Source organism: Chionomys nivalis, chromosome 15 (assembly GCF_950005125.1).
Source record: "Chionomys nivalis chromosome 15, mChiNiv1.1, whole genome shotgun sequence".
Taxonomy (NCBI): domain Eukaryota; kingdom Metazoa; phylum Chordata; class Mammalia; order Rodentia; family Cricetidae; genus Chionomys; species Chionomys nivalis.
Window position 1 is genome coordinate 33427642 of NC_080100.1, and position 25082 is coordinate 33452723.

Below are 25082 nucleotides of genomic sequence, written 5' to 3' on the forward strand. Positions count from 1 at the left end.
TACCTCTTAGCTAAGCAAAACTCACTAGGAGGCCCCGAATCCTCACTAGAATGTTTACTGGTGGTGTTTCGGCTTTTTTGTTTGTTTGTTTGTTTGTTTTTTGTTTTGTTTTTGTTTTTTTTTTATAGAGCATATTCATAGGTCACTATGAAAGAGACAGAGTCCAGGAAAGAATAAGGCAGAGGCTGTGCCTAACTCCTAACAGGGTTCACAATCAATTGTTGTGCATTTGATGCTTTCCCAGAAATAACTTTTCAAAGTTGTATTTAATGAAACACAAAATTAAAGAGAGAGTGCCTTCTACTACTAGGAATTCTTAAAGTGCCTTATGAATCCAGAAACAAAACAGGGGCGGAACTAGAAGATATTAAAACAAATACAGACTGTCAGACAGCGTGGGACCTAGCACTAAATAGGACCAGGAAGGAAGCAGACACATAGGGCGCTCTGTGGATTCTCCATGGTAGAGCTCTGAGTTTTCCCAAAGGTACTCTCAGGAGGGCCAGGGATGGAGAGTCCCTGGCTGCAGACATCTTTGTTGCATTAAAACCACTTACGTTGCTGTACGGACTGGTGAATTAGATTAGAGCAGGGCACTTTGCAAATGTAAGATGCTAAGCAAGATTAATTAATCCTTCCCCTTTGTTTGGGGCTGGTGATGGACAGACGGACAGCTGGTTCCAGCAACAGAGGCATCTGCAGCTGGGCACCAGTCACTTCGAGAGTTAGCCTGTCTCAATGTCCACTTAGGAAATATAATGAATTAGCCTTCACGTTATCCTAGCCTTTACCTCCTTTTCCTCCTCCTTCTTCTCCTCCTCCTGTTCCTCTTCTTCCTCCTCCTCCTGTTCCTCTTTCTTCTTCTCCTTCTCCTTCTTCTCCTTCTTCTCTTCCTCTTCTTCCTCCTCCTCCTCTTTCTTCTTCTTCTCCTTCTTCTTTCTCTTCCTCTTCTTCTTTTTTAAAAGAAGCTATTTTCTCTAGCTACTAAAAGCAAATATTGACCTGGTAGCTGACAAGTCAATCAACCCAGAGAGCTTACTGTCGTTTCTATTCTTCACTGCAAATGGGAACCCTGTCTCCTAACCCGCCATGCCCTTCGGGGGAGAAAGAGCAGCTTGGGGGGCAGGCCACCGTGAGCCTTTCCCAGCTGTCGGTTTTTTCATCTCAAAAATGGGGTCATGACTCTGTATGGCTCAGAGGATTGAGGAGCACTTGGGAAATGACATGTTCAGTGTGACCGCACCTCCTGTGCTGCCTGACAAATGGAAGAGGTTTAAGAGTGTTGAAATAAATCTAAGCCCGGGGTCCCCGGCTCCAGTCTGAGACCACTACACAAGAGCATCCGTATGCTCAACTGGGTTCAGATTCTTCCAGCAGTTGTGTGTTAGTGCACAGATCATCGGGACATCATTGCCGCTGAGTTTAGGTATCTTATCTTTCTTGTCTTTACTACATTCTCAAAGACAGTTTAAAGGAACTGGGGAAAGGATGTGATTTAAGCTTTCAGGCTATGTGTTCCTATGCACCTTTCCCAGCCTCCTTCCAGCTGCTGCCCATCCTGGTCCATTGACAAGACAGACTTATGACAAAACCAGGCCAGCCTGGCCGAGTTCCTGGGCCACCTTCTCAGCAAATGTTGTTGGGATTGATTCACTGATGACTAACAGGGAGCAGAAAGGACCCCCAACCAACATCAGGACCTCATTGACACGCATTCATTCATGAATACAATCCTCGTATCATAAATACAGTGACATGCATTCATTCATGAATACAATCCTTGTACAAAAGCTGCTTTGTTCACTAATGAACCCCAATGTCTAGAACGTTATTACCTGGTGCACAGTTGGTGTTCAAAATTATTTCATTTGTTCAAAACAGTTTTATTTATGAAGCATCTCCTATGTTCTAGTCACTGCTCGAGGGGCTGAGGATAGAAGAGACCCTGCCCTTTCTTAGAAATCTTACACTGTCATGTGGAAGGGAGGTAAAAAGCAGAGGTCCAACTCAACCTCACAGTCAGGGCAAGAGCAGAGAGTCACAGAGAGATGCTATGCCAGTGAGTGGAAGGAACGGGCTCTCACAGAAAGGAGCTGACCTTACCTGCCCTCCTGAGTAAGCCTCGGGGGAGGCATGCGCAGGCTCCAGTGTTTTTATTAGCTTTCCTAAATATGTTCTTTAAAAATCACAGAGCTTGGGAAGTTTTTGCATCCTGTGGTTTTTCAGTCAGTAGCTCTTAGGTATGATGGCCGCATCACTCGCTGCTTGCTCAGAGCACGTGTTCTTGACCCTGCTCTGCCCTGTGACTTACCAGAGTGCACAAACACGAGGTGACCCTCATCAATTTGCGCCTGAGTGAAGTTCTGGATGCTTCTGCCAGGAACGGACTTGAGAGCCAGGTGCCCATTGCTGGGAGGAGTGACCCAGTAGACCAAGTCCTGTGGGGGAGAGTCCCCATCTTCAGCACATAGGTCATCTCTGGTCATCTCAGTGATAGAATTCATCCACACCTGAAAGAGAAAAGAACCAATTCTAGTCCACCCACATAATCACGATCCTGGGCCCAATGTGGAAAGATGAAAAACAACTAAACCAGTCCACTGGAGTTTTTAAAGAATGGATTTGCTTTTCAAATTTTTAATTTTATGCATATAGGTGTTTTGCCTGCATGTATGTCTATGTGCTATGTACATGTCTGGGGCCAACAATCTAGAGTAAAATATTTACTATTTACTCAACATTAATTACCCAACAATGCATATGAACTGATGTCTATCTAACTATAGAGCCAATGTGTGCTGAACATGCTAAATTCACCATACAGAATCTCAGACCATGCAGCGTTGACTTCGTTAGGTTGCTTTGAGAATACCTACACATTGCTTTCAGTAGCCAATGGTGTCACCAGCTTTTAACAGTTGAGGAGGAAAAATACTTATTGCACATTTGCTATGCCCTTTATTCTGTCTTACATGAAAACAAGGGTCTGGTTTCTTTGTTCTTGTGCTGTTTGCTGTACTAATAGTTCACAGCTGTAACCATAGCTGAGAAACATGGCGGCTTCCTCTTATGTTAAAACCATATACACTGCCTACACATATCTGTCTCTTGCTCTCTTCTCATGCTCATCTCTTCCACGGTGTGTGTGTGTGTTCAGGTGTGTGTGCAAGCACACACACGCATGTGCACATGTGTGTAGATGTGTATGGATATTCGTGTGCATGCAGGTGTGTGTGTGTGTGTGTGTGTGTGTGTGTGTGTGTGTGTGCGCACAGGCCTGGGGAGGCCAGAGGAAAACCTCAGGTATCTTTCTTCAGGGTCAGGTACTTTGTTTGCTTTTCAGTGGTCTCTCACTGGGACGGGGCTCAGAAATTAGCCTTAGGCTAACTGTCCAGAGAGTTCCAGGGATCTGCCCATCTTCACTTCCCCAGCACTGGGGTTATAAATGCAGGGGTATAGCTGGCTGGTGTTTCAATAAGGATTCTGGGGACCATATTGGGACTCATACTGGCATGGCACTTTACTTAAACAACTTAACTCAACTGTTAACCAAACTGATTGCTCATCTACCATGTGCCAGTAACTAGTTTAGACACCTGCACTGTACCAGTGGATGAAACAAAGGGGCCGTGTCCTTGTGGAACCCCTACTTCAGCAGAGGGCACAGAAGGACACAGAAAAGAGGCAACAGGCACAGTAAGAAATGGGCAACATAGTGAGTTATAAAGTCACTGCGCCATGAAAAAGACAAAACAAAGTAAGGAGATTCTGGGCTGTGGATGTTAAGACAGGAGGTTTGTTGGAGGATGACCAAGTAGGGCGAAAGAGAAGCCATGCCAGGCATACATGTGCATATTCAGGAGTGGGAAAAGAAGATGGCACGGGAAACCCTAGAGTTAGTTCAGGGGTAGGAGGAGTGAAGAGGCCATTAGGGCGGGAAGAATATAAGCAAGGTAAAGAAGAAAGAGGTTCCAAAACATAAGAGACGGTCAAACGTGCTGTCAAAATGTCAGCTTGTCCTTGAGGGCAGGAAGAGAATTCAAATAGAGTCCTGACCTAGCAAACAAAATTTCCAGCTAAAGCCACGATGGTCTATAGAGGCAGGGACACCTGCCAGTGGGTGGCACAAGAGCCCCAGAAAGAAGGGTAGAAGGGAGGCTTGAAGGCGCCTCAGGATGGGAAGTGGTTTGGTTCTGGGAGTCTACTGCAGGTGTCCATGAGAGTTACAGGAAAAAGAAAGGTGAGGGACTGATGGCACATTCGGGGCCTTGCCAGTGTGAGGCAGCTTGGCACACACCTCCCAAGACTAGCTCTATAGAGACCAACTGGAAAGTAGGCCCGAGTCTCAGTTTACTCTAAGGCAACACCTGCTTCCAAGAAAGACCTCAAACCCTAAGGACATCAACTTTTTAATGTCTACTGGAAACACAAAATTAATGGAATGTTCAAATCACAAGATGTTGGGCTTCATTTAACTTGTGGAAAGGTCACAGTTCCTATAAAATATGTAAGTCGGTGTGTTTAGCAAAATGCCATGCCCAGTCATTCCAGTTTCAGGTTTTACATTTTAAAATCATTCTATGAGGCTTATTTTTATTTCTTCAAAAATGAAAATTGATTCGGGAATGTGATACCATTTCTTTCCCTATAACCTGTAAACACCCATTTTTTTTCCAATCAGGAGCACAGAAAAGCTGCCCAAGCCCATTTTCCACTGCAGTCCCTTTACAGCTGAACAGGGCTTCCCCTTTCACCACGGAACACACTGTCTTCCAAAACAACTGGAAAACCTGTCACTCAACACAAAACACCCTCCGATCTTCCTTTCTCTTCACATCCAGTTTAGTCCAATTAGCAACCCCATTGCTTCAAGGTCGGCGTGGTTCAGTTATTATTTGGATCATAATAACTCCACATAGGTGGGAAGAGCACAGCAATGACCTCACGCTTGAATTCAATTTAGAAAATGATCTAAGGCTCAAAAATTAAGCATCTAAAAACAACAACACTGGAACCTGGTAGCAATCCATCCAAACTCACTTTTGCTCATAAATGAAAGTGCAGCTGACCCACGGCCAAACCTACTGGGATATACTGGGTCTAGCTATGACTCAGTGCCATAAGTTGTGATACTAACATTTGAAGACCCCGCCCTTTGTTACAGATCTCAGGAGAGTTGTGCAAAGCATTCTGAACTCGCTGTCCTTCTGGGTGGCACTCCAGGACCACAACTGACTTGGCATCTTCCTTCTCCTGCTGCATCTGCCTGTAAAGCTCCTTTGAGTGATAAGTTCTTGCCAGGGTGTATCTCAGGGGGAGAATTCTTGGCTAGCACATACGGGTCCTTCATTCAATTCCTACCACCGTCTAAAGCCACTTCAAGGCAAACAAACAGGAAAATAACTAAATGGTTCAGTTTTTAGGGTAAAAACAAGGTAACGCATTATAGTATTCTATTACAGAAACTTGGAAAATGGAGAAATGAAGCCCCCTTGTGGCAAGAATTTTATGTGACCTGTATTTAAAAAAAAATCACTGCTTATGCTTAAATACAAAAGCACTCTTAAGAATGGATTTCAGATCAGAATACAAAGGAGTCACTTGGGGATGGCCTAACTCTGAGCCTGGTTTGTCGAAATACAAATGACCCTACCCATGCCACCAATGGCCGCGCGACACACCTGAATGGTTGGGGATTTAAGGATGTGTCTTGTTTCTGCAAGAGAAATGCACGCCCCCAAATGCTGAGCTAGAGAAGGTAATGCTTGCTTGGACTTTGGCTCTGAACTCCCACCCAGAGTCTAGGATGCCATCGGACTCTTCCCACCACCCCCATAGCCTTCTCCAAAGCAGACTCCGGGTGGACATTCTTTTCATCTACAGGCCTGATAAGAGTAAGAAGAGAAAGACCACATAAGATCACCTGAAGGTTTTAATAAAATGCGGGTTGGAGGTCAGAGATGACATAAAGTCTGGGCCAGGGAGATGGCTCAGCAGGTAAAGGCACCTGCTGCCAAACCTGAGGTCCTGAGTGTGATTCCTGGGACCTAAACAGTGGAAGGAAAATCTCAGCTTCCTGAAGTTATCCTCCAACCTCCATACTTGTGTTTGGTGAACATGCATGACCCCTCCCATGCCCCAAATAAATAAATAAATGTGATTTAAAACAAAACAAAATATAAATCTGAAGACTTGTGGGAATCACATTTTGCCTCCGTCCCAGACTCTCTCTCTGCCTAACTTTATTACTTGGTCAAGTCCTGTCTATCTACTGCCCCCACCCTACCCTACTCCTGCAACCTAGGCCTATGTACACATTCTAGGAGTAGCCTCCTCCTAACCCACTCCTAAGCCCATCACTTCCTCTCTTACATTTAATTCCACATTCCTGGGAAGTTGTGTCCTTTTCCTATTTCCTTCAGGTCCTTGGGTTCCTTCACTGTGACTGTGAAGAAAGAAGCAATGGTGCTTGGCCATCGTGATCTCAGGCTCTTAACCAACCAGTCTGCTTCTTGTTCTCCCTCCCTCCCTCCCTCCCTCCCTCCCTCCCTCCCTCCCTCCCTCCCTCCCTCCCTCTCTCTCTCTCCCTGTTTCTCCCTGTCTCTCTCTCTCTCTCTCTCTCTCTCTCTCTCTCTCTCTCTCTCTCTCTCTCTCTCTCTCTCTCTCTCCAGCCAAGAGTCTTACCCTGTGCTACAGATTCTTCATCTTTATTAGCTACCACTGTGACTGGGAAGTGGTCATTATCTTCATCAATGAATTGCTCTGAGAAGAAATGACACTGTCAGAAATGATCCCCTAAATTTGGGAAGGACTAGTTACATATCTGCTCCTGGAAAATGTGCTCTCGTCGCTGTTATTTTAATTTAGTGCATGTGCTTTCCATATTCACTTCCTAAAGTGTTGACAGACCCGGGAATTCTTAAATATTATTAGCGATTGATTCAGGGAACTCCCTGAAATATGACCGAGACAATTAGCCTTTCCATGTTAATCTGCCATCGTTACTAGACAGTCTAGTGGGAAAGACAGAAATATTTTGAAAACAAAAATAATTGGGGGGCCGAAAATAATAGCAAATCTTAGATTCTATGAACTGCCTAGACAGGGTTTCTTTCTTCTTCGAGACAGGGTTTCTAAGTTAATAAATCCAATCCTGGCTGCTTTTTGGTTCCTTTTCTAGTTGAAATTAGATTGAGATTGGTAGTAGATATTATTATGCTTTAAAACCTCAATGCACAAAACTACATTGTTCTGAAACCTTTAGGCAACTTTATTCACTCTGTGTGTGTGTGGTGTGTGTGTGTGTCCTAAACTCTAACCCTCTCCTTGGGATATTTAAATTCTTGTCATTTGTTAATTTTCTTCCCTTATGACCATGACTTTGGATGACCATAGCAGTTCATAAAGTGAGCTGGTTTGAAAGAAGATACCTACTGCTCATTATCCCAGCCTACTTTCTAGCCGGAAAGGGCAAGGCCACGTGCAGGGGCAATGAGCAGGTGGGGCTACTTGGATGACAGAGCTGGAATGAAGAAGGAGACTTCAAAGCTGAGGACAGGAGGCAGGCTTCCCTGCTTGGAAGACAGAGGACTCTTAACGTAGTAAAAAATCCTGACAGTATTTGGAGAGTAGTGTGGGTCATTATAGGTGGGAACAACTTTGTCATAACCCTATGGTATCAGTTTCTAGGAGTTGAGAATTTAGCAATTGCAAGAGATGAGCCCCTAGAACTTGACTGAACCCATAAAAGATCAAGTTTTAGGACTAGACAATGACTCAGTCAGTAAAGTGCAAGCCACACAAGCTTGAAGAGTTGGACAATTCCCAACACCCATGCAGAAAGTCAGGTCTATCTGCCATATGTCTATAATCCCAACAGAGGGTGAAGATGGGAGGATCCCTAGTGCTCATAGGTCAGCCAGCCAGGCTAGTCCAGCTGAGCGTCAGTCCAGTGAAAGACGCTATCTCAAATAAACAAACAAACAAATAAATAAACAAATGAGGTGGAAACACGGTTGAAAAAGACACTCAATGTTGACTTGACATTATTCTCCACAGACATGTGCACATCCACCAAACACACATATACATACGTACATGCGCAAAGATCATTTTCCCAAAAACAGACAGATGAAGGGGCATTGCTCATTTATATAAAAATATCTGTCTTTGCTAGTTTCATAGCTTAATGCCTTTCAATTACCCAAAGCAATTAGTACATTTTACACACCAACTCTCTCTCTCTCTGTGGTGTATTAGACACAGGTATTTTGGTTCTGTATATTATATTTTTTTAAATATATTTTTAAAATATTGATTTGAAACCATAGGACCTGCAACCTCCAGATAATTCCTACTATGGATGGCAGGTGTGAGGTGTGACTCTGAGCTCAGACTACCCAGGCTCAAACCCACTTTTACTAACTGTATGGTATTTGTCAAGCGACTTACCTTTTCATTTCCTCAAATACTTATTGTAACCCTCCTTTGATTTCAAGAATCATTGAAAGAATTAAATGAGGAATTATCTAATCAGTTAAGTGATACATTTATACATTTATAGTTGAGTCTGTTTCATAAGCGGGGCTTGCAAATGCTGGCTACTTCCCAGTATTATCTCTGGAAACCAAAAGAACAAAATTGCATCATGCTGAGGGGTTCTTATGCTCAGAAATCAACGTCAATGTGGAGCTGATATTTATCATTCTTTCTACACCTCCCCCCAGTTATTCCCACACTCCCCTAAGTTTTTCACAGCAAGCTTACTTCAGACTGATCACCTCTGTTCTGGAATACTCCTTGACTAATAAGGCTCCTCTCGCTAATATGCATACACATGAATCATCTAATAACCCTGTCCAGAAGAGTCCATAGAAGTGAATGGCAGATTCTTCTCAGAGAACTCCACTTGTGGCCTGGCCCTAGGCGGGTACCTGAGGCTGTTAGCCAGTTTTGTACACTGGCTTAAAACGCCCCACAAATGATACCAGGGGCTCCCTTTGTCTAAATTGTTTGTGCAGTGTGGTCTGTGGTGGAGCCCTCTTTTTCTCCTGAGGGTCTGGGATTTGGGTTCTTCCCAGGCAGGAGGTGCCTGCCTACCTGCCAGGTCTCAGAAAACATCTTGGCAACTCGGCAACTAACTGAGCTTCGTGGTGGAAGCCACTTCGCAAAAGCTGTCACGGTCACTGGGCCAATCGACTGTGTCCCGCGTGACTTCACTGCGAAAGCACTCGCCAGTTGACCTAGTTTCCTCTGGACTCCACCCCGGGTGCCGCTTCCCTCTGCTGATTTTGCTTTATTTGTTTCCCTGAAAAAAATCTTAAGCCACAGCATGCCAAGTTCTGAACGTCTCTGCCCATCCCACCTAGGGAGGCCTTGGTTCTCCTAACACACAGGCCGCCTTAAAAAGGACCTGTCCTTGAGAGATCTTCCCTCTCTACAAAGTCAGTGTTCTCTGAGCAGAATCCTCCTGAATGGTGGCACGTGCACCCGACCGTGCACCCGACCGGAGGGACTCGGCTTCAAGGCCGCTCCTTCCTTTCTGGCTACACCACACTTTAATGTTCCCAGCAGTTCCTTGGGCGGACCATGAAAACACCACCAGTTATAGAAGGGACCAGGACTGAGTGAACATTCAATAAATGTAAACATTTATGGCAGTGTTTAACCACCACTGACAGCTACAGTTTCTCTCGGTAGCTAACGCGTCACTTCTCAGATGACTCTGCTACAGAAGAGCCTGTGTGGGGGAGAGGGACAGAAGTAACTGAAAAGAGGAGGTTTAGATGCTTGGCCAGTACATAGCATTCGAGAACGGGGTGAGACCGGAAAGAAAACCCAAACCAACACATTCCAATGGCACAAGTGTTTTCTCGTGAAAGGCAGAGGCTGAGAACTTGCTACGCTGTAAGACACCTGAAGCACTAACGGGAATATTCCTGAGTCCCCTTGCCTGGAGCGAACAATAACCAATACTGAAACTCGAGCCCTTTTCTAACAATGCAAGGCCTGCTACCTAGACTAGCCCCTGTGTTGCCTACACAGTGGATTAATAGGTCCTGAAATGCTTCATAAGTTGAGGTAAAGGTTTTCTGCTTCTGATTTCACTTTTATTCCTTCTTGTTCCTCTGTCACCTATCTGGCACCACTGTCAACAAAGGTCCTTTGCTGCTTGCACCAACGGTTACTCATACATGGTGATGTGCTGTGCCATCCTGTGGCATGGTGGGCTAGACACTTGCTACTTACAAAACAACAGAAAGTACTTTCTTGGCATGAGCAGAGCCCTGGGAACCCCTACATCATTTAGATACCAAACTACAATACCCTATAAGTTAAAAAATATTTGATGTTTAAAATCCCTCCTCCAAAAAGCACACTGAAGAAAGCAGGTGGAGACTGTCAGAGTAGAAGTCAGCAGAACTCACAGCCAACCCCAATCAGAACTCATTTCCCAAGTTCTAGTTACCTAACTGAAAGAGGGAGATAATTTGATACTATTTTTTAAGTAACAAAAACTTATTAAAATGTACATAGTAATATATATCCAAGCATGTATACACACATACATAAATAGTATGCATAATGCTAAATATACAATCCATAAATATACATTGTTTTTATTTAACAGTTACAAATTGAAGGTGCATTTAAATTATATAAATTTGTAAGATACAATGTGTGTAATGATCAAGTCAGAATAACTGATATTTCCATCTCCCTAAACATTTATCATACTTACCATTTTGTCGGCAATCATCAAACACCTCTCTTACAGTTCTTTCATGAGCATTTATTATACAGATCGGTTGATCTATGTCAGCTGTTTACTAAGTAACATTGTCAAAACTCATGATGAATTAATGGAGCCTTCAAGAGCCATAGTTAAATTCAACCACATGGGCAATCAGAGACTGTTTCTTGGATTTTCCTGTTTGTTAGCTCTGAATAGAATGAGCTTCAGAAATGGAGGGAGGACCAGTGAAGTACTCCCAGGTTCACACTGGCAGGAACGGAAGGCAACGTGAAGGAATAGGAAGAAAAAGTATTTAAAAAGTGGAAGCTCACTATAGCTTGTTAAGCATTACGTCTTGGAAGGGGTTAAATGGCTCTCATGGGACCTCCGCATTAGTTCTCAAGAGAGTATGTGGTTATAAACAAACAAACCCTTCCCTGATCTCAGGTCTCCTGCTTTGTTATGGGGCATCTTCTTTCAGGAGCTCCTGCCATCCTGAGGCCTCTGACATGAGGCCTTTACTGGAACTGGCACTAGGCTGTTAGGATCCCCAGGATCCAAAATTGTGAGCTACATCAACCTATTTTCTTCCAAATCACCCCAATTGTTTCATGATAGCAACAGGAGCAGCCCACCCTCAGGTCTGTGAAGAACAGTCGGATTGTTTTTGAAGGGATAGAATTTGGCCTCCATGGTATTCAAAGCCAGTGTTTGATCTCTAAGGAACACACCCTTCTTTTTGTACTGTTTTATTAATTCTTTTAGAATTTCATTCAATATATTTTGAGGATATTTACCACCTCCCTCCCAGTTCTTTCCCTTACCATCCTTCCATCCCTTCCTATTGAACTTTGAGAAAGTTTCTTCTTCTTCTTCTTCTTCTTCTTCTTCTTCTTCTTCTTCTTCTTCTTCTTCTTCTTCTTCTTCTTCTTCTTCTCCTCCTCCTCCTCCTCCTCCTCCTCCTCCTCCTCCTCCTCCTCCTCCTCCTCCTTCTCCCTCTTCTAGTATAGGGTTTGGGGCCTGCCTGAGGGTATGGTCCACCTATCAGGGGGCATATCATTAAAAGGAACTGACTCTCCTTCTCCCAGTAGCTATCAAATGTCAATAATTCTTCCACTAATCAAGGGATTACAAGTCTATCTTCCCCCAAGTATGTTGGAATTTTGTCTGGCCAGAGCTTTCAAAGGTGCAAGCTGTCACAATTTCTATGAGTCCACAGGTGCATCTGTCCGGTCATGTCTGGAAAACACTGTTTTCTTAATGTTATCAATCTTTCCATACCCTCTTCCAAAAAGATCCCTGAGTTTTGAGGGAAGAGGTATATGGTGGTTTGAATGAAAGTGACTCCCACAGGCTCAGAGGGAGCAGCACTATCGGGAGGTATGGCCTTGTTGAAGTAGGAGTGGCCTTGTTGGAGGAAGTGTCTCACTGGGTGTAGGCTATAAGGTTTCAAAAGTTCAAACCAGGCCCAGTGTCTTATTCTCTTTCTGCTGTCTGCCAATCCAGATGTAGAACTCTTAGCTTGTTCTCCAGCACCATGTCTGACTGCATACTGCCCTGCTTCCCATCATGACGATAATAGACTAAACCTCTGAACCTGTAAGCCAGCTCCAATTAAATGTTTTCCTTAATAAGAGTTGTGATCATGGTGCCTCTTCTCAGCAACAGAAATCCTAACTAGGACAGGATGTGATACGAATGTAAGATGGCTCAGCAGGCAATGGCACTTGTCACCATGCCTGACGACTTGATCCCTGAAACCCAAATGGTAAGAGAGAACCAGTTCTTACAATTTGTTCTCTGACCTCCACAAATGTGCCATACTCTGTGTGTATGTGTGTAAACACATACATACACACACACAAAGCAAATAAATATAAAAAATTAAAAGGAAACATAAATTATTATCTTCCAACAGTATCCCACAAGATATTGACAAGTAATAGCTAATAATTCTTTGAAACAGAGGAGACATGTTAGCATACAAGGATGGTCATATATATGTCTTATTATTTTACAATAGCAATGATATAAATCCAAACCAATTTGGTTGCCCTGAGGTTCTTATGTAAATCAAAAGCACACAGAACTTACCTGGAGGATTTTATTGGCTGTTATTACCGGAGCCTTGTCATTTACAGACTCAACAGTCACAAAAAGAGTCTGAGGCAGACTCTGTTTCCCAAGCTCCGAGCTGCTGGCCAAGATGGTGAGACTGTCCGTTAGCTCCTCACTGCCGTTATGAACATAGTGAATCAACCCCTGCTCCACCTGAAACCAAACCAACAGAAGCACTCAGTCCCAAACCATGACAGAAGTGCTCAAAAAGAAGTCCAAGTGCAAAACTCTCCCTAAGGCACAGAAGCATGTCTTCACCCCACGACGGAGTGGGAACTGTGATGGGCGGTATCACACTTCATCCTAAAAATAAGCGAAATGCCACTTTGTCCTAAGGATAGGTTTAAAGAGAGGTAGAGAAATGCAAGGTGGTGCCGGAACGAGAATGCTGAATTAGTAGCAGAAGACGAGTTTAAATGCCATTTCTGACAGTAATGTGTGCTGCTGGGTGCACATAACCCAGTCTCTTCTACCAATTGGACACCACGGTGAAGTTCAAGTTCAACTTGCTTATTTCAGGTGCCTACATTTGGAAGGTTTTGGTTGTTTTGACGGCTCCCCTGGGGTTTCGTTTCTCTTCCTTGGAAACACATGGATCAGGGAAACTATAAAGTTCCTCACACATTTTCTGAGCTAAGGAGGCGCTGTTTCCTTAACCATTTTCTGTGTCTGAGGTTATGTGTGATGGTGAGTTTTAATTGTCAACTTGAGACAATCCGGACTCACCAAAAAGAACAGCTCAACTAAGGACTGTCTCCATGGGTGGGGGTGGGGGGCGGTGGTGACTCAATTAAAGCCATTGATGTAGGAAGACCCAGCCTACTGTGGGTGGCGCCATTCCCTAAGCAAGGGGTCCTGACCTATTTAAGAGTCAAGAAATAGAGCTGAACAAAGGCAAACGAGCAAGCAGCATGCATGTATTTGTTTCTCTCTGCTCTTGATTACAGATGGGATGCAAGTTCCTGCCACTGTGACTCCCCTGGAACTGTAGGCAGAAATCAGCCCCTTCTCCCTAAATCACTTTTTTTGGGGTATTTGGGGGGGTATTTTATCATAGCAATAGAAATGTAACTAGGACAACCTGCTACCTTCTAATCCTGAGCCCCTCACTTTCATAATAAATCATGTATCTCTTAAGTTAATCTACATCTCCTGTAGACAGACTATGGCAGAATACATTACAATCAAATCATTCTACCACAGAAGATCTCTTTCACAGTAAAAAAGCAAATGTAATATTTACTTTTATTCCCTGTTAGACTCCATCTTTTTAATTTCAGTTCTGAAGTTGTCACTGGATGGTTAAGTTATTCCTCTTTGATTTGTAGAAACCAAAAGCCTTATCAGAGTCCTTTCCCCTCTCTTAGACTTGACCGCTGGAAACACGGAAGATTACAGTTCTGCACCAGATTGCGTTCAAGCTAGAGGGGAATTTAGCTTCACTGAGTCTGCTACCAAAACACAATGGTAAGAACTTCCAACGACCCAAAGGAGTTGTTGAAATTCCGAACAGGTCTCTAGGGGCTATATTTGTTTTGACAAAATTTAGCCAAAAATTTGAGCGGTTCAACTGAGCCCATTCCTGTAGCGCACACTTCCTTTGAGCAAAGCTTTTTGATCTTACAGGGGTGTTTCTGATGGGGGTGGAAAGTTCAGTCCCCTCAAGGGAAAATCATGGCCACAGGTGCTATGAGAGATTCTGGAATTCTGTGGGTAAAAGAGGCCCAACCTCGGATTCCTAGAATACGCTGTTAGGCTACTCAGGCACAACCAGTGAGAGGGACTCATCACAAGATGAGAGATCTCAGAAATGAAAGCACTCTATTGATAGTGCTCACTGCCAGGACACTTTCCTGGAGAGATATATCCCTCCCCCAAATCACACACCCTTTAATGAGCAGTTTGTCCCAAAATTGCATAGCACTTCATAATATTTAGCTGGGAGCTAAGAAAGGTCCCAAAATTGCGTACCATTTAATAATATTTGGCTGAAAGCTGCCTCTTCCTATCCTTTGAAATCCAAATTTATATATCTTCCGATCAGATGAAGGCCCCAGCCTTTTCTAGCTCTCTTTTCTGGTTTATTTATTTTTCCTATATTACTAATAATCTTCACTCAACATGCTGCCTTTCACACTTTTCCTGTCTCTGCCTCCCTGTTCCCCCACATGGGGAGAAGCTCCACAAGGACAGGGTTACTGCCTGGTTAATTCGTCATGCTGTCCTCATCACCTAGCTCCGGAAGCCCTGATCCAAGACATTCACACACTTCTTACTGAGCAAACAAAGCCAGGGTCTCTCCACTAAGACACTGAAGACCACACATAGGATCAGAGTTACTTTAAGTGAAAATGACAATATCTCAAAACCTAGAGACCACGGGGGTTACATATAAAGAGACAGTGTAAGGAATCACCTGATGAATAGGGACATGTGACTTTGTCATATGTCTATGAACATATGTCATATGTCTATGAACAGGCTGCATGAAAACACAAATGCCCCAGGAGACAAGTATGTCTCCACACAGATTTCAACAGGCAACTCAGAATACATGAGGTAAAAGTATTTGATTCAGCTTACAGCAAAGCAGAAGGTCACTATTGATAGGTTTCCTGGATGCCATGATTGAGAAGATGAGAATAGTCCTCTTCCCTGGGTCAGAAGGAGAAAATGCTCTCCTAGCCTCTGCATCCTGTTTCTTCATGGCTTCCTAATGATACCTAGGTACTCTAGCCTCCTTGACAGTAGATGCAGACTACACCTCCTATGGGCAGAGGCCGGAACCCTCCAAATGTAGCCCCAAGTACCCTCTGCCCCCTTCTCAGCCTGTGGGTACACCTCCCCAGATGGCCCCTCATCTCTCAGACCCCCACATTCTTGGCTATACTGCTCCTTTAACTTGTACTGCCTTTTTTGGGTTCCTAATCTGTTACTTCTGTGCTCTTTATCTAACTCCTCAAAGTCTAGATTGACCATGGTCCCCTCACAAAGAGTTACAGTCTTCGCTTTGCTCTTCAGTTAGAATTGGATATGCCAGCTCTGTACTCCTACAACACGACCGTGGAAACAGAATATGAGAGACAAGAGAGCATCCCAATTAGAGATGAAGCATCTGGCTCCTCCATGGCACCTCCTGAGGCAAGAACTACGTTTCAGTTACCACAGCAACACATAGCAACTAAAACAGAGCACACCTTTAGTAAGTGGATTTAAATCCATTAGGAATCCCATAACTTAGATTTTCACATTTTTATTTACTTTTATGTTTGGGTGTTTTGCCTGTATGTATGTCTGGGCACAACTTGCATGCCTGTTAGCCATGCCAAATCCCTTACAACCAGGTTTACAGAAGTTGTGAGCCACCATGTGGCCGCTGGGCACTCAACCTGGGTTCCTCTGCCAGAGCAATCACTGCTTTTAACTGTTGAACCAACTCTTCAGACTCCAACTTGGCATTCTTAGAGGCAAAATGAAGCAACATACATGTGTTGTTAGCTGGAGAGGCAAAGCCAGGCAAATGTGGTGGTGTGTAGGGGGTTGTTTGTGGTTTCCAATCTAAAGAGTTTGTATTGCTCGGGGTTTCTAAGGAAGAGCTGCAGGGCAATTTTCAAAATTGAAAAAATAATAAACATTGGTAGAAGTCATTAATTTACTCCTGTAAGAAAACACAGTTTAATAATAATAATAATAACCAAAGCAGAGAAACCTGATAGCAACCTTGAGATGACTTTGGTTATTTCATCTGCTTTCAAAATCTGGATGCCAGATGAGCCATTGTATCCAGCTTACTGACTGCCAGGACTGAGCCGCCCTAGACACCTGTGGCCCCATGTTTGGCATATAGTATGTTCTTTGTAAAATATCTGGTGAATGGATGAAGGGATTCATGGACGGAAAACGTTCACCAAAGGTGAAGTAGCTGAGTGTTCCTGGTATCAATAGGGACAGGGTACTCTTGTAGAAGTGGGCATTAGTAAGGATGGCAGAGTCAGTTCCTGGTGTACAGTCAAAACTCAGAAGACTGGGAGAGAAAAAAAAATCGAAGACCTCTGACCATCTTTCTCTCAAATGTTTAGAGTGTGTGAGGGGTGCGATGATGTTTAGAGTGTGTGAGGGGCACAGTGATGTTTAGAGTGTGTGAGGGGCACAGTGATGTTTAGAGTATGTGAGAGGCGCGGTGATGTTTAGAGTGTGTGAGGGGCACGGTGATGTTTAGAGTGTGTGAGGGGCGCGGTGATGTTTAGAGTGTGTGAGGGGCGCAGTGATGTTTAGAGTGTGTGAGGGGCACAGTGATGTCTCCTTGTGGGAATAAGGCCTCTCACCTCGTATTTTCAGCAGAACCAGGATCTAAGAGAAGCTTCCAAATTCATGTCAGTGAAAAAAAATGTTGAATGTTTTTAAACTACAAGACCCATCTCAGGACGTAGTAAATACGCCATCACTGAAGATGTTCAGACAGTGTTAACCCCATCCCTATGGGGACACTACAGACAGGCTTCTAGCATCCTGTGGGAAGCTGGACCCCAAGGTCCCATCACCCTGAAGTCTGTGAGTCTAAATGATAAAGAGTCAATTCCAATCCCTCCCCCCGTGCCGGAACAACATACTCAAATATATTAACTGTGATTTATTACCTGTTTCCTGGAAAATTTCATTAGTTTTATTCTTGGAAAATTGGAACTTTGAACATAACCGTGCTTTGGTGGCTCGAGGAGAACAAATTCACAGTCAAGATTCTCAAAATACTTGCTTGGAATTCTGAGGTGGTCTGATAGAAGTGCTTTGGAACCCCCTTCCTGAACCGTGAGATTCTGTACCTCCAGGGGGATCCACTTAGGGATGATATCCAAACGCATCTCTACCCTCCTTACAAAGGGGGAGTCCCGGCTCACATCTAGGGTGAACTGATCCTTTTGTTGGCCGGGAGCTGTCTGTACATAAAGGATATTGCCGTCATCAATATCCTGCCAGGTGAAGCTCAGGGTGGACTTCCTGTTTGTACCCACGCTGCCATCTTCTGCAATAGATTTTTGGAGGTATCCATGCATTGGTGGAGTCCTGACTACAAATTCTGTCTCTGGAGGGATCTCATCTTCAGTCCCAACCTTGTTCACAAACACAACACAAGAAGAAAAGCACATGAAGAACCAGAAGCGCCAAAGCTGTCAATGAACCAAACGGTTTCACTTTGACAAATGGCCTAAGTTACAATCCGCATTATTACACAGCTCAAGACCAGGTCTGACCTGGGGCCATGCTGATTATGCCAATATTTGGAATCTCAGCCCTGGTCACAAACAAACAAACAAATGAATAAATGGTCAACAGCACTTGTGTAACTATGAAGCATTTGCACACAGCAGAAAACCACCCTGAATATTTTTAAAGTTAAGGCAAAAGAACTAAATGTTATAAGGGGAGGGCTGGAGGCTTGCCTAGCATCCAGGACGTGCAAAGCCATGGATTTGATCCCCAGCACCGTGGTGGGGGAATTATGAGGAGAAGGAAGCAAGGATGGTTTCAGGAAGAAGAGTTGCATCACTAAAATTGCATGACCATAGAGGGGGAAGAAAGCCTTTTCCCTGTTTAGTTCTACTTTCTCTAGCTCAGCATTTCCTGTGCATTTTCATTTTATTGATTCAGCGAAGTCCATTTAGAAACTGTCTTTGCAGCAGATTAAGTCACAAGAGGGAGCATGCCCCCTCGTGGTGAGACGTATTAACTCTCTAAGTTTGAAAAAAAAAATGTGAACCGCTAGTTAGTGCCTTCTCTTCCCTTAGTCAAGTTTCATTATTTACCAACTTGATTCCAGCTCCCGCTCATCTCTGATATGACAGGTTACTCTTGGGAAGCTGGTCTGCATCCTGAAGGCAGAGCTGGAGCAGCCTGCATGTCTGTCCAACTGTTAAAAACACAGCTTTCCCAGCCTGCACCCTATAGGAGACGACCCTAAAAACAAGAGCCAGGCCAAACTGATCCATAGGTAGGGCTGTGCCTACTAGGAACTTCGTGGCTCTGCTCTCACCCTGGTACAGCTCCACTGGTCTAGATCAGTTTTATCCACCAGTTTAGGGAAACTAAACAGGGCCACATCCAGAAATAAAGAAAGAGACTGTGCAATGGTGCCCTAAGATGTTTGGGGAATCCCTTTTATGTCTGTTAAATCACCTCTTCCTCCCATCATAGACTAGCCCATATCAAATGAAATGATGCTAGTACAGCTGTTAGCAACAAACAAAAATGAAAAGCTCCTTATTTGCCATAACACATACTTCCCTCCCTTAGTCCTAGGTTCACACTGCAGTAAGCATGGGCACATACATGAACGTGTATATAAACACGGCTTTAAAATAAGACTGAACATTGTGCAGATTTCATTTCCAAGCGAGGGAAAATTGGTGGAATCAAATTCCAAACCTGCTAACTTTTCATCTCACTGGCACTGGCATAGTATGTATATTAAGGGTGCATACACCCACCCGGTGGTGGCAGTGCACGCCTTTAATCCCAGCACTCAGGAGGCAGAGGCAGGCAGATCTCTGTGAGTTCGAGGCCAGCCTGGTCTACAAGAGCTAGTTCCAGGATAAGCTCCAAAGCTACAGAGAAACCCTATCTCAAATAAAAAAAAAATTGTACATACACATACATTAGAGCTACTCCCAGTACCATGAAACACACACACATACACACACACACACACACACACGGAGAGGGACAGAGAGAGACAGAAAGAGAGACAGAGAGAAACAGAGAGGGTATTCTCAGAAGCAAACAGATTATTAGTCCCCTCGAGTCTAAGCCAATAAAAACACCCAGTGTTTTGGGTGACACATACCTGGAGCTTTCCACTGCTCAGTTTTACTGCTTTTCCTTCTTCAACCGTAAGGCTGCTGCCGTGCAGAAACTGAGTGTAATGTGGGTGACTTTCCAAGGACACTTGGACACAAATGCTCACGTCTAAGTAGGCATCTTTAACTTTTGCTGTCAAGTTAAACGTATCTAAGTTCCCATCGCCATTGTGCCTATAAATCACGTGTCCCTGCTTCAGGTCATGTTGGGAAAATGAGTGCAACTCAGAATTGTTGACCAGGATTCTGCCATGTTTGGGGGGTTGCGAGATGTGGAATTCAAACTCACGGTCTGTTCTGACATCTTGGTTCGTGGTGATGCTCAGGTTGGCTGTTGTGACGCAGCTGTCTCTCCCTCTGGACACAAGCAGCCCTGTGTTGTTGACTATGTGGACATAGGCCTCTGACACACTGACCTCGAAGAGGGATGACGTGTGGTGGACACCATCTGTCACAAACAGCAGGAATCGGGCAGAGTCCGGACCATGGTGCCTGAAGAGCACACGCCCTTCCTGGAGGTCCTCTTGCCTGAACTGGTACAGCTTTTGAGACGGGTCATCGACTTTCACCAAATCTCCATTTGGTATGCCACGCCGAGTGTAGAGCAACTGCCCATCATCAAAATCTACATCAGGGTCACGGAAGCAGAGGTCTGCTAATGTCAGTAAGCGCTGGCTATCCCGCACAACGTGAAAGACCTTATCCACCACACGCACCGGCTTCTCATCATTCTTCAACTCAACAGAAATGCTGACTTTGATTTCTGTAGACACGTGTTCGGAGTCAAGATTTTTGACACCTCCCTGTTGGCCCAGATCTGTGGCAGAGGCCAGCACAACGAATTCATCACACTGGGTCTCAGAGTCATCATGAACATACATCAGCCTTCCACCCACTATGTCTTCCTCTGTGAACCCACTGATGCCACTGTCACTTCCCAGAGAAGCGGAAGAGCTGGTCAATTTCAGTTCCCCATGCTGAGGACTCTTGGTGACTTCATATTGGAAGACATGATTGTCCAATGTTTGAACCAAGAGTTCTGATTTTGAGATTAATGTCCATTCTCCTTCTTTTACAAATAGTCCAGTGTTTGTTAAAATAATATGCGTCTTATCTGCTTTAAGGTTTATCCTGAAAGTATAATCTTTTGTTTCTATGTGTTTTACAATAACTGAGAAAGTAAACATGTCCTGTGAGTCTTCCCTGAACCTCCCCTGAGGTTCATAGCTTACCTTAGAGTCTGTAATATTTTTCTGACTGAAAATTGAACTTCTTTGAAGAACTTCATTGCCAAGTAGCAAGCTTCCTTTCTTGGGTGGGATCAGTAATTTGAAATAGAGTTCCCTCTCAGCTACTTCCATGCTCTCTGTTCCAGCCTGCAGATGGTCAGAGTCCAATACTTTCTTGCTTGCGTTGCTAATCTCTAGAGGAACATTTTTCAGAAGTGTCAATTTCGGCCACTGAACAGTCACAGGAAACAGGAGTTCCTCGCTTACTCTTCCTTCTACGTTAGCTTTAAATTTAAAGTGATCTGTTGCATTTTCTCGCTGCAGTTCTTTGAATGAACTATAGTATCGGATCCGATTCTGGTCAATGGAACGTTGGGAAAAGGTACTAACTTGTTTCCATTCCCCATTGGATACCCGATGCTGAATTTGGCCAAACTGAGGTGGACGAGTGACATCATAGCGGGTGTCCGTCTCATGCGGTTCGCCATTCACCTTCACCGACAAGTCGCTCTGCGTGATAAGAACCGTACCACCCTGTGGGACCACCACGCCAGTTGTAACTACCACCTCAAAGTCCCAAGGAACAGCCATGACCCGTAACACCACAGTATTGCTAACCAGCTCACCATCAGTCGCTCTCAGGACAATCCGAGAGTTTCGATGACCCTTGTGCACGTAGAAAATGTTGCCAGCTTGTAAATCCATCTGTGTAAAACTATGTATGGCTCTGCCAGGGTCGTTGGCACTTTCTAAAAACCCAGCATCCACGTTGAAGTCGCTAAGAATGGAAAACCTGAGATTCCTCGAATCAGTGTCAGGGTCTGATACTTGTACCACACCGGGAGTCAACTGTTTCTTAGAGTTCTCGAAGAGAAGCAAGTGTCCCTCTGGGAGCTTAAGGAGTGGGGGGTCGTTCACTGGAATGACTACAATATTAAGAACATGCGAAACGGGATCCTGCAGCTGGGATGGCATCGCCTTCTCGTTACTAGAAAAAACCGAAAATGTAAAGGAATCTGCAGGCTCTTCCGAGCCATCGTGGACATACCATACTTTCCCATGCGTCAGATCTAACATAGTAAAAGTCCTCTCCATTTCTGGTGCATGCCGAACATCTATTTGAAGGAAACCATGAGCTGGCATTTCCTGTATTTTAAATAGTATCTGAGAATGGTTGATACCCAGATCCAGAAAGTCCACATTCACTTTTATATGCTTTTGTCCCAGTACGGCCTGTCCACCTTCTTGGACTTCCAACTTACTCAAAACCAAAAAACCGCCACTTCCGTTTTCCGGAAGAGAGCTGGCACTGGGAAGCGCAGTGGAATGGGCTGGCTCTGGCTGAGGCAGGTCTTGCGCTGCTGTCCCGGGAGGATCTGGATCGTGGACGCCCTCACTTGTGCACCCAGCAGAAACGTCTTTGGAAACCACTGCGTCCCTTAAAGCTCTCACTTCCAAGTTTGCTTCCAAGCCTCTCAGGCATCCTTTCAGAGCGATGCCCCGAGCAGATTTCCCAGGCACAGACACAAGTTCTAAAGGCCGCACTGCTTCCCACATCCGGTGATTCAGGCCTCCCACGAACAGGGGCCCTTCAGATACAAACGCTTGGTTTTGCAGAGGCAGCGTGGCCCTTACCCCTTGCTCGTCTACCGTGAGGTCCAGACGCCTCCTCGTGACCCTGAGTTGAACAACGTGCCACTTGTTGTCACTAACCAAGCGGGGCGATGAAAGCTGAGTTTTTGTTTCTCCCTTTCCCACACGAGCCTTCAGGAGACCCTCGTGTATTGCCAAGGCAACAAAGTCTCTTCCTCTACCTGACTGAAATAAAAGCAAGGCTTGTTGGGTTCCGGTTCGCACGGCAAATCTCAGTGTCCCATCCCCCTGTACCCTCCATTCTGGAAAGGCGACATAGGACCTAGAACTGAAAAAGCTAATAGCTTCATTCTTCCCAGCAAAAAACTCATCGTTACATCCCAGCGACACCTCATGAACCTTCTTGAAGCCAGGGAAAGACCTAAGGGAAGTAAGGACCTCCCTCTGGTTAAACACCACGCCCTCTATGCATCCTCGGAAGTTGGGAGTCTTTCTGTCCAGGTAAGGGACGCTGAGTCCCCCACGGCCTCCTACATAGACTCCATGGTGAAATGTGAAGCTCGGCATCCCTCCATCCCGCTGGCCAGTCGTCTCGTACTGCTTGTCAATAACCAAGAGAACCTTATCCTTGCCATAGTACAGTTCCACCGAATGCCACGCCAAATTGTCCACACGAACTCTTTGCTCAGAAAGGAGAAGCTGTTCACCCGTACCCAAGTTTATTTTCACCTAAGAGAGACAAGAATCATAATTAATGAACCTCACCAAGCTGTTCCTCTCACAGAGTTATACTGGAGGCATGGGGTTGCTATGGATCGACCCCACTAAAACTCCTGGTGAGACCTAAATCCCCAGCTCAGCAGTGCTGAGAGCTGCTGATGCCTCAAAGAAGCGATTAGGTTGTAAAGAGGGGTTAATGCGCTGTGAGGTCTCTCAGGGAAATGGACTGGTGGCCCAAGAGGGGGTAGAGGTGTTACAAAGCAGGCTTGCCTCTCGCTTCTTCCCTTCCACCATGACGCCTTCACCAGAAACCAAGCAGACTCTACCATCATCCTCCTACACAGCCCAAAACGAATCTACTGTCTATTTCCTTTATGAGTTACCTACACTACCCAGCCTCTGGTATTTTATTTTTGCAAGAGAAAGGAGAAAGAGAGGGAAAGGGGGTGAGAGAATAAGGGAGGGAGAGAGGGGAGGAAGGGGAAGAGAGTGAGAGTGAATTGACATGAAAACCTTCTATAGTTATGGATTATATATTGAAGTGGAAAAGTTCAAAGTCAGAATATTTAGGATACACTGGAAACATCTGAGACAATCCCACCCTAACTAAATAGTATATCACTTTATTCTAATGAAAAATGTTTTGTTCTATTTTTCTGTGGGTTTGTGTTCTCCAGTAACTGAATTCTTATTTATTTTAAAGATTAAAATAAATACCTGTAATATTCCCGACAGAAGCTCTATTAGGCAATAGTCAATTTTCCCAGCTGCAAGAAAAAGTAAGCCTTGTGGCTTGCTAGTTTGAAATCTCAACTGAAGCGACAGTCCAGAGAAGACTTCCGTGATGCTGAGCCCCACGTAGCTTTCGCCATAAAAGGATGCTACAGGGAAGAAAAACCCAGGTCAGTAAATTTGCTACACAACGGCTATGCTTCATATTCTCTTCCTCGTCATGGGCTGACCCTGCTGAAGAAAGCTGCTTTGCCAAAGGCCACCCCTGCTGTCTAGGGTGGCCCACAGACCCGGCATGATGGATCAAGACACAGCATTCTCTTCCCTCACTCAGGGCAGACTTAAGGGGTCCCTCTTCATTAGAACCAACCAAAGGAGCAGCCAAGGCTTTCGCTAACACCAAAGAGCAACTCAAATTCGTTATCTAAGTCTGCTCCCTTGCCTTCTGCCAAGGTTGATTCCCCCTAATAAAATTCTTGTATGTCAAGTTCCATCTCAGATTTAGCTTCCCATGGAAACTAACTAGCACTAAAGTGGCCTTAAAAAGTAGACTCTGGAAGGGACTTGATGCCGAACCACCCTCGACCAAAAGGACAATTAGGACGAGTGTCACTGTCAATAGATTTCAAAGAGAAATTCAAAAAAGCATAAATAAAAATAATCTACCAAAACATATGGAACACATGGGACACAGTAAAAGCAGAGGAAGTGTGTTTCAAAATAAACGAAAAATTTTAAACATGCGACCTAATGATACATCTCAAGCACCTAGGAGCAAATCAAACCCTAAGTAAGCCAAAGGAAAGAAATATCAAATATCTGAGAAGAAATAAACAAGACAGGGTCTAAAAATGGATTAAAAATCAGTGAAGCAAAAGGGTTTTTTTTAAGATACACAAAAATAAAATAAAACACCTAGAAATAAACTTATTCAAGGAAATAAAAGGAAAATTAGAAAGAAATCAAAGACACACACAGAAAAGAAAGGCATCTCATGTTCATGAATTGAAATAAATCATATTATTTAAAAAATCTATATTGTATCCTAATGATTTACAGATTCAAGGCAGTCTTTACCAAAATGTCTATGATACTCTTTACAGA

At 44.3% G+C, this 25082-nt stretch overlaps 1 protein-coding gene across 1 annotated transcript in view; it reads right to left on the reverse strand.

Moving 5' to 3' along the window:
- Positions 1–25082, reverse strand: part of LOC130887611 (chondroitin sulfate proteoglycan 4-like) — a 57487-nt gene that overhangs the window by 23947 nt on the left and 8458 nt on the right. Inside the window, exons 2-6 of the mRNA XM_057790137.1 lie at positions 23964–24127; positions 19692–23255; positions 17491–17961; positions 12830–13006; positions 2312–2510 (exon numbers count right to left, since the gene is read on the reverse strand). Of these exons, the coding sequence (XP_057646120.1) occupies positions 2312–2510; positions 12830–13006; positions 17491–17961; positions 19692–23255; positions 23964–24127 (4575 nt within the window). The remainder of the gene's footprint in view (positions 1–2311; positions 2511–12829; positions 13007–17490; positions 17962–19691; positions 23256–23963; positions 24128–25082) is intronic.